The 17,281-nt window shown below is 35.5% G+C and overlaps 1 protein-coding gene and 1 pseudogene across 1 annotated transcript; both read right to left on the reverse strand.

The window, feature by feature from the left end:
* Positions 1–12,736: 12,736 nt before the first annotated feature.
* Positions 12,737–14,095, reverse strand: LOC148924224 (uncharacterized; annotated as a pseudogene).
* Positions 14,096–14,626: 531 nt separating this feature from the next.
* On the reverse strand, positions 14,627–16,252 carry LOC148924225 (uncharacterized). The gene has a single exon (XM_089058675.1). It carries the CDS (start codon positions 15,913–15,915, stop codon positions 14,848–14,850), a length of 1,068 nt encoding a protein of 355 aa, XP_088914801.1. The 5' UTR covers positions 15,916–16,252; the 3' UTR covers positions 14,627–14,847.
* Between the last annotated feature and the right edge of the window lie 1,029 nt (positions 16,253–17,281).

Raw genomic sequence — 17,281 nt, forward strand, 5'->3', positions numbered from 1 at the left:
GTTTTCAACATCAAGCGGTTTTTTCATAGCTTCTTCAATGTTGAAGGTGTATTTCTCCCCATGATAGTCCAGGCATATGGTTCCATCAAACACATCAATAACAGTCTTCGCGGTGCGAAGGAAGGGTCTCCCCAGTAACACCCCACTAGACTCAGCAGATTCATTACCCCTCATTTTTATCACATGAAAATCAGCTGGGTATAGGAAATCATGCACTCTGACTATGACATTTTCCAATACTCCCTCAGGCGATATGCATGTTCTATCGGCCAACTGAATCACTACTTTAGTATCGACCAAACTGACTCCCACCAATTTTTTATATATTGACAGCGGTAGGACATTTATCGAAGCACCTAGATCACACATGGCATGCTCAATTTTAATATCACCTATAGAAATAGGAAGAGTGAACATACCTGGATCTGTACACTTTGACGGCATCCTCCTCTTTTGTATCACGGCGGATACATTTTCTCCTATAACAATCTTCCCATCAGGTTTGGTTTTTCCTGCTATGAATTCCTTGATGAACTTGCTGAAGGTGGGTATTTTCAGAGCCTGCAAAAAGGGTAGGTTAATCTCCAGCTTACTAAATATTTCCACAAGGTCCTCAGTATCATCTTTCTTTTTCTTGGCTTCTCCTCGATATGGGAATGGTTTGGGTCGCTTTACTGCATTCGTGGAACTCCCTGCTGGGGCTGCACCTGTCTCCCTGCTTCCCTCTTTAAGTTCCAACTCAGGTTCTGGATCAAGGAAAAATGGGTCACTTAGTCGAGGCATAGATCCCCTTAAATCTCCCTCCTGGAGGTCATCCTGTATAGGAATTTCTCTGAGTCCAGGATCATCTCCTCGAGACTTCTGATTCCCCTTTTCTCCGTTCATCTGTGAGGGTGTCTCCTCGTTTATCACTTGCTTCGGTCCTTCATAGCCTTTCCCCGATCTCAAGGTAATTTGACTAATATTTGCTCGGTCTGGTGGTTTGACAGTGGCAGGCAATTTCCCTTCATTTCCCCGCATTTCGTTCAGCGACGTGGCCAACTGGGACATCTGCTTTGCCAACATGTCCATGGCAGACTTCTGCTCCTGCTGGGCATCTTGAATTTTGTGCACCACGTCATTGTTAGCCTGCATGTTATTCTGCATGTGTTGTTGGAAATTTACCAGGTCATGCACCATGTCATCAAGATTCCGCTGTGGTCGGAAACCTTGAATTGAACTGGGATTAAATCCTTGATTTTGATTGGTTCCAACCACCTGGTTCTGGCGAAAATTTCCCTGACCTCCTTGATTATTGTTGTACTGGGTTGCTGGACCTGGGTGACTCTGTTGGAAATTTTGATTGTTTCCTGAATTGTTCCTCTGATGCGGTGGCACATAAGAATTCCCTTGGTTGCTCTGGTTCCTGTTGTTCCAGTTATGCTGATCCCCTTGGTTACGGAAATTCCAGTTGTTCAGCCCCTCTTGCTGCTTCCCTGCCCAGTTAGAATTATGCTGTGGTCCTTCCTGATTCCGGCTGGGCCATGTCTGCTGGTTCTCCGCTGGACCTGGGTGTTGTGACTGTGGTTGTTGGTTCCCTTCAGCCCACCTGAAACAAGGATTGTCCCTCCATGGTGCCTCCTTAATCTTCCACTGGTTCCAGTTGGTATTTTGATTACTTTGATTCCAATTCCCCATTGCATTCACTTGAGCTTGGAAATCTCCATCGAGTGAGGGATTATTGTAAAATTGAAGCTGATGTTCCTCTTGACCTGGGTTTTTTTCCTTATCAGTCGACCCAGGGGTATTTTTCTTTTCAATGGCATTTAGCAGTGCCTTCTCCAGTCGATCTATTCTGTCTCTAACCTCTTCTCCTTCTCGTTCCTTAACTGTGTTCGCGGAGCTTCTCCTCATGATAGCACGCGGGCAGTCATACGCCTTCTTCGCGTCGATTAATCTTCCCAGAATCTCGCGTGCCTCGCTTGCCTTATTCTTGGTGAAATTCCCCCCGCTCGAGGAATTCATTAAGTCCTTGGACTCAGGATTTGCCCCTTCGTAGAATAGATAAAATGTTTCAGCCTCCGTCATCCTGTGATTTGGGCAAGCGTCAAGCAGGCCTTTAAACCGAGACCAATATTGGCTTAAAGATTCATCGTAGTCCTGCTTACACTCTTGAATTTCTTTTTTCAAAGCGTTTGTCTTATTGGACGGAAAGAAATAGTCCAGGAACTCCAATTTGAAATCCCTCCATGTGGTGATCGAGTCAGGTGGAAGCCTCAGCAACCAAGTGTTTGCCTCTCCTTTCAATGCAAATGGAATCGCTCGCAGGCGATAGTCCTCCTCGGTAGTTTCGTTAGGCCTTTTCTGGATGCTACATAGCTTACTAAACTCGTTCAAAAACTCATAAGGACACTCATTCCTCCGTCCAGAGAATGTAGGTAAAACGCCCAGCACATTCGTCTTGATCTCAATAGACCGCTGACGTTGATTTGACACTATGGCATGAGCTGGCTCTCCGTCGAGATGTGCAGTTAGCGAACCAATCTCTGGGTCTAGGTCCACTAAGTTTGCCATTACAGACTCCTCTTCCTCCCTTTCCGAATGCTCAGTTTCTGACGACGACCGTGAATCCTCTTTCCCCGATGAATTCCACTCTTCTTCACTCCCTGATTCAAACGGAAATGGATCTACAGTTGACAACCCCGATCTGGTAGTTATGGCGGATGTTGATTCCTTAACTTGCCACTTCAACTGCACGTTCCTTGACCAAGATGGGTTGCTCCAGATTCCTGACCTTGAGCCCTTGCTCATAAACTGCCAAAAGCGAAATTCAAAAGATTAAAACTATTTACACCAAATCTCTAAACACATAAACAAACTACGCCATCCATCCCCGGCAACGGCGCCATTTGAAGAGTTGATTTTCTTGCTTGCTGTATCCTATCAATTTCTAATTACACACTTCCTAGATCCAGTAAATCAACTAGATCACAAGGTCTAGAGACTCACAAGACTGGAAGTCTGGTCGTTGGTACGCAAGCAAACCTTCAAAACCCTCAACCACAGATACTAAACTAGCACAGGGAAGTAGGGATCGATCCCACAGAGATGGACTCGTAAAATACATGCGTAGAGATTTGGAAACTATTTTTGGGTTGGCTGCTGCCACGCATATTTTGGGTTGAGGAATTTAACTAAGTGAATTTGGAAATAAAGTATGCTATGCTAACTGCTAGATCTAGGCAAAAAATGAATTATGTATAAGAACTAAATCAAATCAACTACTAGATCTGGGACTTCTACGAACATCTCTAGACCAAGGAGATTAAAACAAGTGGGGACCAAACTCTGAAAAAGGTAAGTACGGACAGAATCGAATCTGCAGCCTAACTAACTAAAGCATCAACTGAAAATGACTTCATCTTCTCCAATGAACATAAATAAATGCAGAGGTTAAAATCAAAATAAGGCGTAGATCGGAAACACAATTTAACGGTAAACGAAACAACGGCGAAAGTTACACTACTAGACGAAGCAAACCAAGCAGAACAAAATCCCCATAATTTCATGCACAAATTCACCTCCCCTGTTCAGATCCACACTTCGGATGCTAAATCCACTCCGGATCCAAGCATCCGAACAAGAATCCAACCAAACACAACTCCATAATCAACGATTCTCAATTCTCACAAGATATTCAGCAACAATTACCAGACAACATCCCAATAGAACAAATCGAAATAGCAAACATCATAAGAATAGTAATCAAAACGGAATTCAACTCCATCACAAGCAGATCAGAACGTAGACAGAATAACCAAAATGAATCCAGTAACAAAAGCGACAAGCTCGACTTCCAAAAGTGAAGTTCGAGACGGAAATGAGTAGCAAACAGAAAATAAAAGAACGATTGTTTCTTCGCCCTCAAAAGGACGGTGTTGCACTGATACGTAACTCACGAAAACGAAAACCTCCCTTAACCACCAGAATTCCCCATATCCCTAGTGTGTGTGTGTGAGCTAAGAGTGTGACTGTGTGAGGAGTGTGACGAAAAAAGTGATGTTTCTTGTTGCGCACTCCTCCATTTATAAGCGTCGAGGTGGGGCCCAGCGAGGTATTGATTGACTTGATTGCCCTCAGCTATTGGCTTCCTTCCTCTAGCTTTTCCTCGTGATTCTGCTCATCCCGTTCCTGCTCCTCGCTAGATCAACTCCTCCAGCATCTCCTGGATCTAGCGCTACACACACACCTGGCTTAACAAAACTTGTTAGATCCAGCAGAAATGTGATGTTTTTCACTATATAACCAATGCATGAAATTAGCCTTATCAATAGTCAACTAATTTTCTTAAAGAAAATTAACTGTATTTAATTATATAAAGACTTGTCATTTTAAGAGAATAGATCAGTTATGTTATAACCTATCATTGATATGTCGCTAGCACATATATTAGCAAAAAAAGTTAAAACTAATTACACTTAATGTGAGCAAACCAACACAGATACAAGGTAGTTTATATAGCACAACTTGTCCACATCTTAAAAAAAATTCGAGCTTTTTATAGTATAATAATAATATGTTACTAACTTTTAAAAAGTGTAATATTCTTCTTACTCAACAAAGGACAAAAGCAATCAATATTCACAATCACATGTGTATGATATTCATATAAAGCAATCAAAATTCACATCATTTGTATATATAATGCATTAGCAAAATCAAAAGCAAGATTTAAGAGAGAGAACCGTGCGAGGAAGATTGAGGACAGAAACCGGTGAGGAAGATTGAGGACAGCAGTAGCAGAGATGAAAGTAGCGGCTATAAGTTGTGTGCTATTTAACCTATGGTGGGAGATTGACCTAATATATATATAGTAGTATGAATTAATATTTAGGTTTTAATAGTATGTCTTAGGGTTAGATAATATTGGGCTTTGCTTAGTAGGTTAACTAAAATAATTTTCCGTAAAGAAAAATGGTTCTTTTTAGTTCCAAGGACTAATTAATGGTATTGAAATTCATTACTTATCACTTATCATAAAGCTGAAAGTAGAAATACATATTCAATTATTTATCTAACTCTTGGAATATGTACAACATATTAGTTGATATTAGTTTTTCTCCTCGTTCTCGCGGATTGAGGTCAGTGGAAGGCTTTTTCTTCGCAATGAAGGGCAGCCGCTGGATTTAAGAAAAAGAACTTGGAATAAACCTATAAAATAAATAAAAGGAAATATTGCGTGAGTATTACTATATTAAATAAAAGGAAATTTGCGTAGAGTATTACTAAATAACGTAGATTACACTAGTCACTTCTCCTCTTAACAATAATTTATTAATTAAATATTTTAGTTTATTTTGTCATTAGTTTGTTATATTTAATTTTTAATAATTCGATGACTTTAAGGATATAGTTTGAAGGATTGTTATTTATTCAATTATTTAAATATTGCGGAATATGCTATACTATACAATAATGGTGTCGTTTGGTTGTCATGTCAATCCATCTAGGATTAAGTTGTCAACCGAATAACCCCAATATATCAATTTTAATTTACTTTAATATAGATCATTAATCTGGATCAAGATTTTTACAATTAGAATAAAAAATTAGTATAAATAAAAATTTCAAAATTTACCATTTACACAAATATTAGTAAATTAAAGATTAGTCACTACGAATTAAGATAATATATACATGTACATAATTACCTTACTAGTTTTATTCAAAAAGCTCAATAATGAGAAAGAAAGAGAATACAGAACTCACAATTAACTAATAGTAATAGATTTCATAATATAAATTTCATTAGCGACATGTCTTGAGACTATTATAATAAATTTCATCAGCAATGTCATGTGACTATTATAAATGATTGGTTCCTCTTGGAGACTAGATTTTAGAAAATCATACTATTAAATTAAATGAGAGAGAATAAAAGTAGGAGGGATAAAGAGAGAATAATATAATTAAGAAATATTATTATTTTTTTTGTGAAATAGGAAAATTAATTATTAGTGGTGAAACAAACATAAAAGGGGAAATCAATCACTTGTGTACTAACGAGGGAGTATGATAGAATATTTCTTCTTATTATTAAAATATACTAATTTATACTAAATTAACGCAAATAATAATAATAATAATAATAATAATAATAATAATAATAATAATAATAATAATAATAATAATAATAATAATAAGTCGGAGTTATTATTAAGTACTATCTCCGTATTTTAAAAATAAAAACCTTTGTAATTCGGAGGTAGTAATATTTTGCAATTTTTGGTTGTTAACTAGTCGCTTAACCATTTATTGTTGCTAATTTGTTGGTATTAATACCAACGACATTTGTCTGTTACTACTTATTAGTGAAAATTGTCCCGCTGCAATTCTGTTGGTAATTTATTACCAACGACATTCATCTGTTGCTACTTACCAGTGGATATCAATCCGCTGCAATATTGTTGGTAATCCATTACCAATGACATTTGTCCGTTGCTACATCTGTTGCTACTTACCAATGAATATCAATCCGCTGCAATATTGTTGGTAACTTATTACCAACGACGTTTGTTTGTTGCTACTTACTAGTGAAAATTAGACCGTTGTAATTCTGTTGGTAATATATTACCAACGACATTTAACTGTTGCTACTTACTAGTGAATATCAATCCGTTGCAATATTGTTGGTAATTTATTGCCAACGACATTTGTTAGTTGCTACTTAGCAGTACAAATTAGTCTGTTGTAATTCTGTTGGTAATTTATTACCAACAACATTTGTATGTTACTACTTACTAGTGAATATCAATCCGCTGCAATATTGTTGGTAATTTATTGCCAACGAAATTTATTTGTTGCTACTTAGCAGTGCAAACAAGTCCGTTGTAATTCTGTTGGTAATTGTTTACCAACAACATTTTTCCGTTGCTACTTACTAGTGAATATCAATCCACAGCAATATTGTTAGTAATTTATTACTAGCAACATTTGTTTGTTGCTAATTACTAGTGACTATCAATCTGTTGCTATATACGATGCTAATTATGACTCGTGATTGAGGAATCAAAATCCACCATAGATTTGCTACTAATTTAGCTAGTACAATTACTAGCGGATATTCCGCCCCCAATCTGCTACTAACAGCAACATACTATATCTGCTGCTAATTTTCGCTGGTAAATTGACAGTAAAAAACGAGTCAAATCTAGCCCTTAAAAACATGCAAAATCCGTGTTTGTCAACTCCCCCAAACTTAATTATTTGTTTTTCCTCAAACAAAACAAGAGAAAAACAAATTAAGAAACACGGATGCTAAGAACTAGACTTCATAGTTGCCTCAAAAATTGTAACGAGAAATAAAGAGTTTGACTATAATACAAATCAAATCAAGCAAATCTTATTAGTGCATTTTCATTACTAGCTCGTTGATCACCTTGAAGTACACGCGCTCACAGTGTTTAGAAGTGTGTTTATCGCTCACTCTCAAAGTGTTTATTGGAAAAAGTGTATGCTCTCAGATCATGCAACATGCAAAGTTTACCATAGGCTTGCTCGAAGTCTGATCCCTCCTCTACTTGATGTGATTAAAATCAAAAATCCGAAAGGTCTTTATTTTAGGTTATAATGTAGGCTCTTTGGTAAGGTGGGGAAATATGGCTAAAAAGTGACTAAACCCAAACATAGCAAAAGTGATCAATTTCTACTAGACTACTACATCAAATATAGCACCTCACCGACAATTCGAATCTCAGTAAATTCTAGACTTTGTCTAAATTTCTTCCCACTTCCCAAATTCCTTTGATTTTTTCTTTTCTTTTCATTTTTTTTTTAAAACATCCTTTCTTTTTTTTCTTTTTTTTATGCACAACCAAATATCTCATTCAAACCACAAATCTCTATGTACTTTTAACATTTAAACACACTACTTTTTTTTTCTACCTTATCTCTCCAACTCTTTTCACGGAATATAAACTAAAATTCACCAAGAGTGTATGGATATTCCCCTTTATTTAGCTTCCAAAGAAAAAGGCTTTAATGGCTCAAAGTGGCTAGCTAGGAAAAATATTTTGAGTAAGGTCATAAACTTGGATATATAAAGTAGCTAAGAAGGATGGCCTAACGTCCTCTTTTATCATTTAAACACTATGTAGACTTAGGCAGACTAGGAGCAAGTTCTAGAAACAAGTACATGACTGCAGATAAATCACACAAGAAAGAAATTTATAACTCAAGTCTCACAAGGTATTAGCATGATTCAAGGTAAACAAGCAATTCATTAATTGTGCACCTTTTCACAAAACTTTCAAATCAATGTATCAAGTCAACTCAACCAACACATAAAAGAAACTTTTTATCATAGGCAATTCGGTCTAATGTCCCTAAACATGAGTATTTCTAAGTTTTCTATGTTATGCTCATGACAAGATTCACCTCGGGTTTACTAAAATAAAAATAAAAAACTAACAAACACAACTAAACTCACGGTCCACCACTTCATCCCCCCCCCCCAAAACTTATTCAAAACTACGTTAAGAATAAGTTTGAAAAGTCGGTAGGGACGTGAGTAAACTAAAAAAACAAAATAAACTAAAACAACAAAAGAAAAGCGAAAAAATTGATACCAATGTTGGGTTGCCTCCCAACAAGCGCTTGGTTAACGTCTTTAGCTTGACGTTCTTTGAAGCTCATAAATTATCCCCATTCTCGGGACTTTCTTTGGGATGCCTTTTGTACCTATAATTTCGCAATGTGAGCATAGAGTGAAGAAAATTGTAGTAGAGTACAATGCATAATATGTGGCAATCCCCCAAACTTTAATCATATCATGGCATAAATGTGCAAATCAAATTATCTACCTTAACATTATCATTTTTCATCCCCTCATTATCTTCTCTATCCCCCAATTAATTGCGAGAATTTTCAACAATAAACCATGATCAAGCAAAACAACTAAATATACACAATTCATGCAAGATAAAATAGTCTCACAATACTATAAACATGAACTATGTGTATCAACAATCAAGTCAAAGGGGTATTCAAATTTTCGTCCACCAAGATCAAACATACTCAAGCACACCCAACAATTATTTCTTACAAAATTCCAATGCTCACAAATTCACCATGAATAAATCCCAATTAAATCATCACCCATCAAACTCATATCCAAGCTCCCAATATATATATCAACAAGGCCATTCATGAAAAAAAATTCAAGATCAAAGCTCATAAATTAAACGAGAACATACCTTGTGTAGATTGACACTTGAGCACACGAATAATTGGTAGAAGTCAAGGACTTTGATTACGTGACGTGAATTTGAAGTGTGGGTTCAAGTTTTTTTATATATATATATATATAAAGAAAAACTAAAAAAAGTTATATATATAAACATTTACGTACTGTAGATTACTAATAGGGACAAACTAATAACTAAAAGAAAAAAAGAAGTATTTCTTCTCCCGAGTTCTATTGAATTAAAGTGTGAATTATCCCTTTTCCAAGTCAACTATTTCTTCTCCCGAGTACTCTAATCAACTCTAACATGTATTCAAAATGTAGCTAATCAATTGAATATAATAAGCACAAGGATAAATCAAATAACTGCAAGAGCTAACAAGGAAAATCAATTGAATATCCTCACCAAAAAATCCACAAAAGATGTTCTACTCATAGACAAGTAAAAACTACAAATAAAGTACGAGACATGGAAGAAATTGATAAAACCCAAGGTTGAATCTTCAATCTTCAGTCTTCTCTTGCCTGGATCTACAGAGCTCCGCTCCAATGGAAGATGGATGATTATATGTGTGGATTGTGGGATGGAAGAAGGTAGAGAGGGAGAAGGATTGGAGGCTCTGAGATGAAGATTAAAATTAGGTTTAGAGGTATTTATAGGCTGGAAAAAGGTTAATTTTCGTGGCCTTCAAGATATGGGAAAGATTTGGCTTCACAATATAATAATTTATTTTCTTCCGTGAATTTCCGCCTAAATTCCCGTCAGCTTTGACTGCACTGCGCAATGTTCGTAGAATAGCCATAACTTTCTCCACAGAACTCCGATTGAGATGTGCGAGAAATCCACGCGAAGCACTTTCAAAGACGAAGAGAATGGTATGAACTAAGTACTGATTGGACTTCAAAATCGCTGGCAGAATGGGCTCGAACAGAGGCTGCTGCACCTTGGCCTTTTTGCACCTTTTTTTTCTATCATTTATCAACAAACACATCAAAAATACCAAACGTATAACATATGCAATTTAATAACATAATTTACATGATTGACATTTAAAACGAGTCAAATCTAGCCCTTAAAAACATGCAAAATCCGTGTTTGTCAAATACATATTATATAAAATATATTAAAAGAATATATATACGTATAGATATATTATATAATTTAACATATTAAACTAATATAATATATATTTATAATATTATATTTAAAATATAATTCGGTTATTTGGTTATTCAGTTTTTTTTTTGCCCGAACCAAACCGAAAAACTGAAATTTTTGTATTTTCAAAACCGAACGGAACCAAAAAACTGCAAAAAGCAAATCGAATTTCAAAATTCGGTTTAGATCGGTTCGGATATTTCGGTTTTCGACTTTTTTGTGCGCCCCTAGTTTGATATCATGTGCTCTCCTATAGCTATAGTCTATCTACATATATTGTAGTTATTTTTAGTGCTAATAAAAAGTATATCAATAAATCTAAGTAGAGTATAATTAATAATGCACGCTCGATGTTATTTCCATAAATTTAAGAATAAATAATCAATAAGATATTGTACTTGATTTAACCAACATGAAGCAGTTATCTTTATCCAATCCATTTAGTGTAACATGTCCCTTAAGATATGAAATGACTTCAAATCAACACTAGCTACCATCCACGATACGTTACTACTTCCTTCGCCTACCATTAAATGCCCTATATTTCCATTTTGGAATATTCGTAATTAAATAGTAGTATCTCATTTCATTTTTAATATTTTTAGTAATTGGTAATATATTCATCTAGATCATTCAACTCATATTTCACTAGATCATTCTAATCTTATTCTTTTCTTTAAGGGTGCGTTTGATTGGTATGAGAGTATAATACAAGAAAACTAGATAGAGATAGTGTTTTCAGGCCGAAAGTAAGATAGTGTCATGATAGTCTTTTTAAAATGTTGTTTGATACACAAATTAGAATTGTAGATATAAAATTGTAAGGACAAAAATACCCTTATATATTCAATTTCTTTTATACATCTTAAATGTATATTTTTAAAATTAATTTAATTATATAATTGATTAATTAAATAAATTGAATGATTCCCGATTGATTGGTAAGTATTATTATTAATTAAAGCAAAATTGATTTGATTATTCTTCATTAAGGCACATAATTAAAGCTTTCTTATATACATCTTCTTCTTCTCTAAATCCAAACAATTTCATCCTAGATCATATTCAAAATATCATAAAATAATAAAGAAGATTTGTAAGACAACACAAACCCATAGAATTTTGTCGATAGAACACACAACAAATCGACAGGCTCCCACCCCAATCCACGAGAAATGGATGAGTTGCAAAAAATTAAAAAAACTAATGTAGTTAGAAAATTCCTCATCTACGGTGGATGAAGAAATCTTCTACATGCGGAGGAAGAAATCTGTCGACGGGCGAGAGACTACAATCAAACAGCGGCGAGCCTTCGAATTCGTTTGGTTCTCGTCACTTCCCCCTACGAATAACACAAAAGAGGCCCAACTCAACAAAATCAGTCCTGAGGCGGTGGATGTGTCCGACAGCAGCTCGCAAAAGCAACACCACTACTACTGCCGGAGAGAGAAGATGGAAGCAATGTGGTCTTCTTGATAGAGTAGAGAGAGGGTGAGAGGAAGAGGGAATTACAGAAGATAGATATGGCAAAGTTGAGTTGGAGAAGAGAGAGAAAGTGGGAGTGAAAGTGGGTGAGAGATGAATGTTGCAGAGAGAGAAAGGAGGGCAATTATGACTATCATGAACAAAAAGCTTGCTATCGGAGGATTTTAGTGAGATAGTGTATTCCCAAATTTCCAGATAGTCCACCGGGCCTAGGCGGGCTTTTTACTTTTTTTCGGGCTTAGAGATAGGAATATCAGGGCAATCAAACAAGAGATAGGCATGGATAATAGGGACTATCTAACCCTATCAGGGCAATCAAACCAACCCTAAGTGTGTAATTTTATCACGAAAGTAGTACTCCCTCCTTCCCAAGGAAGATGACCCCTTTCTTGGGCGGCACAGGATTTTATGCAAATTTATATTGTGTGTTGAGAGGAGAGAGTAAAGTAAGACTATCTCCATCCGTGACACTCATCCAACCCAACCCTAATCAACTTTTTAATAAAATATTCATTTCTCTATCCTCCACATACACAACCCTCACTCAATTCAACCCTCATCAACTTTTTTTACTTCCATCAGTGACCCCAACCCAACCCAACCCAATATTTTCTTTTTCATATATTTTATATTAATATTTTGATTTATAATTAATTTAAATATATTAAATAATGTCTACAAATTATAATAAAAAAGTATATGATTCAAATTTAAAACAAAAAATATTAGATATTCAAATAATTAAAGCACAATATAATAATAAATTACACACATTAAAAAATATAATATGATCATAGAAATAAACAAACCAAAATACAAAGAAGAGTGAAAAAAAAACTAGCTTAAACAAGATAAACATTAGTACATATTTAATTGTTTGTGCCAAATTTATTCCAAATGTGCTCAATCAAATCTTCTCGAAGAGCAATATGAGCTTCTCTATTGCGGAGTTGAGCTCGATTAGTCATATATGATGACAAGCTCCCGATCCGTTGAGTGGAATAGCAAAAGGCTTCAACATTTTCTTCATGTACTCTTGTATGCGTATCTTCAATAAACTCAGTGGCATCATAATAATTTTGATACATATCACGTTCATCTTCTACTATCATATTATGCATGATGATACAAGCCATCATAATTTTTCCCATCAAAATCTTATCCCATACAAGACACGGCCGTCGCAAAAATGCGAAACGTGCTTGTAGGACTCCAAATGCTCGCTCAACATCTTTTCTAATGGACTCTTGGTGTTGAGCGAACAACTTATGCTTTTGAGTTTGTGGGGAAGTGATTGATTTGACAAATGTAGCCCATGCAGGATATATGCCATCAGTAAGATAGTATGCCCTATTATATTGATGACCATTCACTACATAATTAACATATGGTGCTCGACCTTCTAAGACATCATCAAAAACAGGAGACCGATGGAGTACATTAATATCATTGCACGAACCTGGAGTCCCAAAGAATGCATGCCATATCCATAAGTCGTATGATGCCACAGCTTCCAAAATGATCGTTGGTTTTCCACTTCTCCCTGTATATTGTCCAGCCCATGCGTTAGGACAATTTTTCCACTACCAATGCATGCAGTCTATACTCCCTATCATGCCTGGGAAACCACGTTGATCTGCTACATATAGAAGTTTGGCCATATCTTGTTCATTAGGTCTTCTAAGATATGTGGCACCAAAACATGAAATAACACCATCAACAAAATGCATTAGAGAATCTCTTGTCGCCGTTGAACTCATCCGCAAATATTCATCGACGACATCGGATGATGTCCTATACGCCAACACCCGCATAGCTCCTGTACACTTCTGTAAAGAGGACAAACTTTGTCTCCCAGTAGCATCGCGTCTCTCCTGAAAATACTCATCGTTAGCAGTCACAGCTTCTACTATCCGAAGGAATACGGATTTGTGCATGCGAAATCGGCGTCGAAACACCTCTGGTCCGTACGTCGGGTTGGGACCAAAATAGTCATTGATCAAACGCTCAGCACCAATCTCGCGTTGCCTTTCACAATACCTTTTTCTTACTCTAGAAGCTTGGACCCCTGCAGTTAGATTGGGAATGTTAGATAACATATTCTCAACAATTGTATAAATTTGATGATTTTGTTGAGAAACTCGTTCTTCCCATTGATTGAGTGCAATGGTATTTGAATCATCAGAACTTGAATCTGATGAAAGTGATGAGTTTTCACTGGAAGACATTTTTTGGAATTGGAGTAAGTAGTTGGTGTTATCTTCAAAAAGAATTCACAAGCTATTTATAAACTAAATACTATTTACAAGTGGCACAGAATTCATATTTTCATCTAGACATGTGATAGACACATTTGCAGTAATGCATGTGATATATCAATAACTTTAATAGTATAATGCATGTGATATCTGACTCATATTTCCAACAAGACATGTGATAGACATACTTGCAGTAATGCATGTGACATATCAATCACTTTTGTCAGAACATGCATGTGATAAATAAATTACGCTTGTGACATAATAATCACTTTTTCCAGAAAATGCATGTGATAAAGAAATTACGCTTGTGACTTCTCAATCACTTTTGCCAGAAAATGCATGTGACATATTGTTTCTGAAATCCCACTTACTTTTGCATGTGATAGAGAAATAATGTTCCTGACATCTTAATAATTATTTTTACTAGTAAATGCATGTGATATCAAACTCATATCTGCAAATCCATGTGGTAAAATTTGAAGTTTGTGACATCCCACTTACTTTTGCAGAAAATTCTTGTGACACTAATTTATTTTACATAAATTTATGTTACATAAAGTGCAAACAAAGATCACACCAAATGAAGTAAATTAAGATCACACAAAACTAACATTACATAATTAAAAGCACACCATACAAATATTACTACAACTAAGATCACACCAAACTACTATTACATAACTTGTTGTCACACCAAACTCATCTCAAACTAAAAGCATTTATTTTCCAAACACAATCTCCGTTAGGTTGCGTTTCATGTCTTGATCTTCTGGGGACAAGTGCTCTTTCTCCAACAACTTAAGCAATATTCTTTGGTACATCTTCATAGAGGGCTTATCCAGCTTTTCACGTTCTAGCTGCAGTCGAGCCCTTGCTATTTCGTTCTCATTATCTTTAGCTAGCCTAAGTGCATGAAGATCTGCAGCACATTGTGCATTAATAGAATCAGATTGTGTTACCTTGCCTTTTCCTTTTCTTTTTGCCTTGTCTCTGCCTATAGGTCGGGAACTAGTTGAATGTCCAGATGTGGGAGTTTCCGGATTTGAAGGGATAGTATACTTGCCGGATTCAGAAGTCTTTGTCCTCTTTGAGCTGCTGCCATCCTGTTCATTAGCAAAATTTTCATTGTCGGGAAATACCTGTGTTGCATCATGAACACTCCACTTCTCATGTTTACTCATAACTTCATTAAACACTATCAAATCTTGAAAGCCGTTGCCTCCGTCGCCTTTGTAGATGCTATGAGCTTCATTCTCAATATCCTGGTCGCTCATGCCACTCCTTTTTCGGGCGTTGGCAGCTCTGCAAGCAGCCACCCATTTGTTGGCGTTTCCGTTAAGTCGTTTCCATCGACCCTTCAAAGAGTCCATATTTCTTTTATTAATTTCACCTGGATTTTCTGCTTGGCAAACATGATACAATTTATGGACATTTAGCCATAATGTATCTCCCTTCTGATTTTTACCACGCACACTATCTTCGCTTGTGTAGACCCAAGAAGACATAAGTGCTATGTCTTCTCTCACACCCCAACTTAGATTTTTTGAGCTCCTCTGATTTTTGTTCGCTTGTTGGACATCTCCGAACAAATTGCGGGTGATATTTCCAGACGTGGGAATTTCAGTAGATGTAGGAATTTGGCTTAAATTTGGAGAAAATTCAAGGTTTTGTGAATACTCCGGATTTGAAAAAAATTGGGAGTTTGGATATTCTGATAATTGTTGATAATTTTGGGAATTTTGATGGTTTGAGAAACAAGGACGATAGTCTGGATAATTTGGATCCATGAAACCAAATTTATCAAAACAAGAATGAAAAGAAAGTTATTTGTTTGTGAAGAGTTTTGCATGCTTAGTGGGATATATATAGAAAAAATGAAGCATAATAAAAAAGTAGCAAATAATAAAGAAATAATAAAAAAAAATAACAATTAATCATAAATAAAATGAACTAGTTCACGTGAATTTTTCAGAAAAGGAGCTGACATGAATGTTTGGAAGAATAATTCACATGAGTTTTGAAATGATATATAAAGACAAAAATAATAGTAATTAAATAAATTAAAATTAATCACTTAAAGTAATAAAAATTTCATAAATTCACAATATTCAAAACATTCAAAAGTATTTAGATTTCATATTTATAGATTACAATTCTAAGACATGTACATTATTAAAAATAGTAATACATGAAACCAATAAAAAGTTGACAAGTGTCATTTGGCCTTCATTCTTGGGTGGGCCGACTGACAAGCCATGAAAATGGGGGTTGGGTTGGGCAATTTTATTTTTGATTTATTTTTAATACTCCCTATTTTGTCCTATATGCCCCACCCCCATCCCATAGTCACCGATGGGGGTAGTCTAAGAGAGAGTGAATAAAGTAGAGATAAAGGTGTTTCCATTTTAAGTAATGAGTCATCTTAGTTGGGACAAACTAAAAAGGAAAGTGAGTCATCTTTAATGGGACGGAAGGAGTATATCACACTAAACCTACTAAAATTTAGTTTTAACTAAGATTAATTTTCTTTGTGTATTTTTTAATCATTCTATATGGAAAGTGATTAACTAATAAGATGCACATCTCAAACTCTGGGCCAATCATTCTTTTAGTAAACGGGTCAGGACCAACTACAGGCCATGAAGCCCAATTGTTTTTAGATAGATAGCCCATACAAATGATATTACGTTTTCTAAAATCAAATAAATATACTATCAACTTAAGATTATAAAATCATCCAACACTAATCATAATAAAATAAATACTTAAATTAAATTTTACTCCTCGCTCCTCAGTAATAGAGTCATTTTATTTTCTGCACTCATTTTGGAAATATGATACTCCCTCCGTCCCCAAAATTCGTCACATTTGACCAGGCACGGATTTTAAGAAACGTAATAGAAAGTGGGTTGAAAAAGTTAATGGCAAGTGGGTCCTACTTTTATATATTAGTTTTAAAATAAAATATGAGGGGGAATGAGTTTCCATGTGCTATTATTAGTACTATTTCCTCCGTTTCAACTACGTTAAGGTAAAAAATTTTGGCACAGAGAATAAAAAATTGTGTTGAATGAATTAAGTGAAAATAGAAGAAATGAATAAAGTAGGAGTGATAAAAGAAAGTAAAGTAGGTGACAGAATAAAGTAATAGTG

Source organism: Salvia hispanica, chromosome 5 (assembly GCF_029641045.1).
Source record: "Salvia hispanica isolate PSC_SH4W2 chromosome 5, Shi_PSC_v1, whole genome shotgun sequence".
Lineage (NCBI taxonomy): Eukaryota > Viridiplantae > Streptophyta > Magnoliopsida > Lamiales > Lamiaceae > Salvia > Salvia hispanica.

Coding starts and splice junctions, on each gene's coding strand:
- LOC148924225 (XM_089058675.1), bottom strand. CDS start 15,915: ATGGATCCAAATTATCCAGACTATCGTCCTTGTTTCTCAAACCATCAA.